General features: G+C 34.6%; 1 protein-coding gene across 1 annotated transcript; it reads left to right on the forward strand.

The window, feature by feature from the left end:
- The first annotated feature begins 1,170 nt into the window (after window positions 1-1,170).
- TAS2R7 (taste 2 receptor member 7) lies at window positions 1,171-2,109 on the forward strand. Its single transcript, XM_025455651.1, has one exon. The coding sequence runs from the start codon at window positions 1,171-1,173 to the stop codon at window positions 2,107-2,109; it is 939 nt and encodes a 312-aa protein (XP_025311436.1).
- Window positions 2,110-6,000: the final 3,891 nt, after the last annotated feature.

Raw genomic sequence — 6,000 nt, forward strand, 5'->3', positions numbered from 1 at the left:
ATCAGTCTTTTACCTGATAGTCTAGAAGGGCTAAGGATCTAGATTCTCAGATGCAATTTGGCACAGTGGAGAGTGGGGAGTAGATCAAAACACAGGATTTTAATCTCTTCTGTCATAAGTCATAAAAGAAAATATAAAGGTAATCAATACTCCATTATTGCTCCTTCATCTTATTATATATAGCATCACAAACTGAATGACCATTAAATGTCACTTGAATAATAAGACAATGTATTATTTTAAGAGACCTTGTGCATGTAACTGTTCATCTGAACCATGGAGATAAATGGGCTAAGATATTTTTTAGACCCAAATAATCTATATTTAGTGTTAACCTTTTAAATTCTCTGAAAATGTACAGTTCTCAATGTTAACCCAAACTTTGGATTATTAGTGGTAATCAGTGTTATCATCAAAATGAAGATGGCAATCAGCAAAATGAAGATTCCTCTACAAAGTTCAATTTTGACCTGTTTTCTAATTGCTAGAAAATCCTTGGAGTGCAGATTTGCCAGATAAAATATGGGACACCCAATTAATATTGAATTTTAGTACTTCTTGGAAGTACTAATCTCGTGCAATTTGGGATATACACCAAAAAACAAACAAACAAACAAACAAACAAACAAAAACAAACAAAAAAAAAACACCACCACCACCACCACCAACAAAAAACCCAGATCATTCATTGTTTATTTGAAATTCAAGTTTAACTGGGTGTCCTGTTTTGTTTTGTTTTTTAAAATCTAACAGCCCTATTTAAGTTACTGTATGTGTTGCAGATTAATGAATCCAAAACTTGCAAAACATAGCGTTGCAAAAACATTGACAGTGCAGGACCATGAGAGGCAACAGGTCTAATTTGCATCCTAAAATGTAGCTCAGACTAAATTAACCATATGTGGAAAAGTAAAACCTGCTGATACAGGTTTTACATACAGGTGATACATGCAATGGCCAGGCCAGGGATTGCCAACCACATTTGTTTCTCAAGACTAATTAGGATTTAATGATGATAGCTACAGTCTTCATTTATCATTCCAGTCTCCATCACAAGACAGAGTACAATAAAAAAGGCAAAGAAAATTATAGCAAAATCTAAAAAGTAGGTGTGCCTATCAAACTACATCAGTTCAACTAGAAACAAATTGGATATTTTTGTATTTTACCATGCCGGATAAAGTGGAGAGCATCTTAATGCTCGTAGCAGCTGGAGAATTTTCAATGGGGATTTTAGGGAATACATTCATTGGATTGGTAAACTGCATAGGCTGGATCAAGAAGAGGAAGATTGCCTCCATTGATTTAATCCTCACAAGTCTGGCCATATCCAGAATTTGTCTATTATGTATAATACTATTAGATTGTTTTATATTGGTGCTGTATCCAGATGTCTATGCTACCGGTAAACAAATGAGAATAATTGACTTCTTCTGGACACTAACCAACCATTTAAGTGTCTGGTTTGCCACCTGTCTCAGCATTTTCTATTTCCTCAAGATTGCGAATTTCTTCCATCCCCTTTTCCTCTGGATGAAGTGGAGAATTGACAGTGCGATTCCTAGGATCCTGCTGGGATGCTTGGCCCTTTCTGTGTTTATTAGCCTTGTTGTCACTGAGAATTTGAATGATGATTTCAGATGTTGTGTTAGGACAAAGAAGAAAACAAACTTAACTGTGAGATGCAGAGTAAAGAAAGCTAAATATTCTTCCATCAAGATTTGCCTCAACCTGTTAACGCTATTCCCCTTTTCTGTGTCCCTGATCTCATTTCTCCTCTTGATCCTCTCCCTCTGGAGACATACCAGGCAGATGAAGTTCAATGCCACAGGGTGTAGAGACTTCAGCATAGAAGCCCACATGGGAGCCATGAAAGCTGTCATCTCCTTTCTCCTCCTTTTCATCGCCTACTATTTGGCCTTTCTTGTAGCCACCTCTAGCTACTTTATGCCAGAGACTGAATTAGCTGTGATCATTGGTGAGTTGATAGCTCTAATCTATCCCTCGAGCCATTCGTTTATCCTAATTCTGGGGAGCAATAAATTAAGACAGGCATCTCTAAGGGTACTATGGAAAGTAAAATATGTCTTAAAAAGAAGAAACTTCTAACACCATAAACAGATCTGGAGGTAGATCTGTTAGATAGTTAACCTATCATCTACTAGGATGAAGGAAGACAAGATGTTTCTTAGTTGTCTTCAGTTCTTACATTGTTAGTTTCATATGGTTAATTACTCTTAAATGTATTTAGTATATCTATAATTGTAACTTAGAAAGATCTCATGTGAAGCTGATTTTGTCTTTTTCTCTCTGTCTCTCTCTCCCTCCCTTCAGAATTAAAAAAAAATGTTTTGGAGCTTATAAAAGTTAATATCTTAATATTAACTGTCAGAGGAGAGAATATTTTCATAGTTAGTTCTAAATCATTTCTCTAGATGCAAAATTGTATAACTGGTTCAGAACAACTGTAATATAATCTAGTTGTTATTTGCATCCATATGAAAAGCAGCTAACTCATCCCATGGTTTTAGATTCTTTTCTCAGATTATCCAATGGACTCCACCTTTGGAAAAAGTTCAATATGGTGACAGTTCTTAATAAAATGTTATGCAATTCTGTGAATGTGGCAGAAATTAATACTGTTTATTATCACAGTTAAGATATATAAATGGTGATTAAAATAAATCTTGTCACAAGTTCAAAAATCATTTTAGGACTATAGATCAATGAAAGAAAGATACTCTGTAAGTGTGAGAGGAGAGTTTATATTAAGAAAGTAAAACAAAATTGGCTTAAACAGGAACTATTGATTGCTTATTGAAGTACATTTTTCTACGAAAGACACATGTAAGTTTGCCTTTAGCAGACTAGGGTGTAGCAGGCACTGATTGTCAAGATATCCTTATAAAATGAGACATTCAATCAAAAACTTATGTGTTGAGATGTTAAAGTGTCAAAACTGTCAAAGGAAACATTGATTCAATATAGATTATCACTATTTGGACTATACAAATGTTATCTATGAAATATCTCCTTGGGAAATTCCAACAAAAGCACATCATTTATGTTGCAGAAAAGATATTTTGGAATGACTGACTCTGTTATTAATCAGCCTAGATTAGCCATAAACTTTGTGTGTAGAAAAGAAAATGTAAACATTCTCATCAATAAATTTGGCAAAAATAAAAATTAATTCTTCGTTAGTTTCATATCTTAATTTTTCTTCTCTGAATCTAACAGTGCAAGATACACATTGATTAAATTGATAAATTTAAAAAGATTTATATTGAGTACTTTGTAAGTTAAAGAAACAGCAGAAAATTAGATGCATACCCTGAAACTTACATTTTAAAAAATATGGTCTTAAGGAATACCTGTCCCCACCACCCACCTATGCAGAAACCAGTTTATTTGGATTTATTGGGCATAGGACAAAAAAACAGCTGAGGGCTAAGGGAATCCTTGGAAACTCCTTGTGTGATGTCTTCATATTGTGGACCCAAGAAATTTGATCATCTACTTACATTAGAAACATTAACACTTACATTCAATTTCTCTGTGAACAGTAGCCAGGCAAAGGATACTAATGTGGAAACAGAAGCCATATTAGAAATCTCTTACTGTACATAATTCTACTTACTGGCATATGTAGGATGAAAGTGATATAACCAAGGCAAGTGGTTTATCTTCTGAGATCATATTAATTCTGACAAATCAGGCAAAAATGATAATAACTCAGGGTGAAAGATTTGTACTATTTCTTTTACTCCCAGTTTGTGGAATAGTTTTTCAGGCTTACTCTAAGAGAATGTAGCAAATAGTTTACAGAGAATGCAGGCAAGTTCCTTCTTGTTTTTATTCCTTGTTTAATAAGTACATATACACTCACATTTTGAATATCTGACTGTTAATACACGATCCTGGATGCTATAAATACAGATGAAATGTGACAAAGTTCATGCTGTCATGTAATGCACAGTTGTGGAAAACATTATGGAAGACAGATTGTAATCAAGTAAACAAACTCAGAATTACAAGGTCATGATTGATACAGTTGAGAATAATGGGGGAATAGAAATAGCTTTATAGAGTGTAGTCAGGATAGACCTACCTGAGAAACTGATATTTCAAATTAAAACTTGAATCACAAATATAATCCAGCCATGTGCCATCCTGGACAAAATAATATCCCAAAAAGATGACACTGTAAACGCCAGTACCCTGAGGAATAAGTGTTTGAAGAAGAGCAATAAGATCTGAGTGACAAGAGCATGGTGAGCAAGGGGTGACTGGCAAGATCATGAGAAAGCGTTATAGACCATGAGAGGGAATTTAGATTTAAGTGCAATGGGAAGACATTGAAGGGATTGAAACCACAAGTAACATAATTTGATTTATATGTAGATTTAAGTTTACTTTGGTTATAAGAATGAATGTAGTATGTGTTGGAATGAGGAGGAGTACAATTAAGGGGACCAGCCAATAAGTTATAATGTAGTAAGTGGTCCTTATGAGAAATCATAGTGGCTCAGGTTTGGATCATGGTCATAGAGTTAGGACATTTTTAAACGGATGAATTCTATATATTATATAGATAAAGCTGATAGTCTTATTCTTTGATTAAAGAACAGGAATTGAAGAAAAAGAAGATTTTAAAACTTTTAGATTGTTTTTACTTTAGCCATTGAAACTACACTCTTCCCTAAGTTTGAGTGGCAAATATTTATGAGGGACAAGAGAACAAAACTCAAAAATTCTTTTCTTAACATGTATGTTGAGAGATCTATGAAATAACCAAGTGAAAATTTCAAATAGATAACTGATTATGTGAATCTTTAAGGATAGAAAAAACAGATAAACATTTGGAAGTCATCAACATATAAGTAGGATTTCCTAAAAAAGTTATAAAAAAGTGACACCAGATGGGTACTCTAAGATATTCAAATCTTTAGGGGTTAAATCACAGCAAAAGGCCCAGCAAAAGAAAACAAGCAAGAGCTCTTAGGAAGATAAGAAAAAAGCAAGGAACTGCCTGGTGAAATGGAAATAAGAGAGATGTCATTCTGTTAGGCAGAGGGAGAGATCAGCTTTCAAATGGTGCTGAGAAAAACAGTAAAATTGATATAACAACATAACCAATAGATCTAGCAACATGGATGTAATTGATGAGCCAATAAGAGCAATGTTAGTGAGGTATAGGGGCAGACACCAGTTTCAGTGGAAAAGGTTAAGGAGGGAATGAAATAAGACAGAGAGATGGTGAATGTATATCTTTTTAGTCAGTTTTGTTATTAAGAGTAGAGAATGGAGCATGAAAGCAAGACGAAATTTTAGCATTTTCATTGGTTTTGTTTTTAAGTTGGATAATACAGTGAGTACCTGCAAACTGAAACAATATAAAAGAAAGGAGGATAATAACGTAGGAGAAGGGTAGTAATTGCTGAAACAACTATGTGATAATCATTATTTCTGACATTAGAAAGTGGAACCCTCATACTTGAGATAGAGGTACTTAAGTGGATGGATCTGAAAATATGAAACCCCTAGATTCCCTGAAACCTTCTGGGCCACCAGGAGCAAACCCTTACCACTTACAAGGTCAGGAGAGCCTCCCCACTCCTGAAAATTGCTCAATTAACTCATTTTGAGGGAAGGTAACATTTATTCTCTTCAAGATATCCCCTACCATTCTTCATTACTTCAGGACAAAGTTTCCACACAGCCCAATAAGCTAAGTACAATTTCCATTAAAAGAAAAAAAAAAAAAAGGCTTCAAGCTAATACTAGCACGTATTGCTAACATAGCAGAAATAATAGAACATGCTGGAAATGGGTTTTGAGGGTGATGGATCAAAATGTTCTCTTTATTCAGTCTGAGTATGGAGAATTTATCGACCTGGGGCCCCTCAATAATGACTTAGGGCTCTTATTCTGGCAAGGGCAAATAAATCCAGCCCTAATGTCCCATTGGGACAGCTCCATGAAATTTGGACACAATAC

This window comes from Canis lupus, chromosome 27 (genome assembly GCF_003254725.2).
Source record: "Canis lupus dingo isolate Sandy chromosome 27, ASM325472v2, whole genome shotgun sequence".
Classification (NCBI taxonomy): Eukaryota; Metazoa; Chordata; class Mammalia; order Carnivora; family Canidae; genus Canis; species Canis lupus.

Bases quoted from the DNA above. Each gene is read 5' to 3' on its own strand.
- TAS2R7 (XM_025455651.1), top strand. From the start codon at position 1,171: ATGCCGGATAAAGTGGAGAGCATCTTAATGCTCGTAGCAGCTGGAGAA.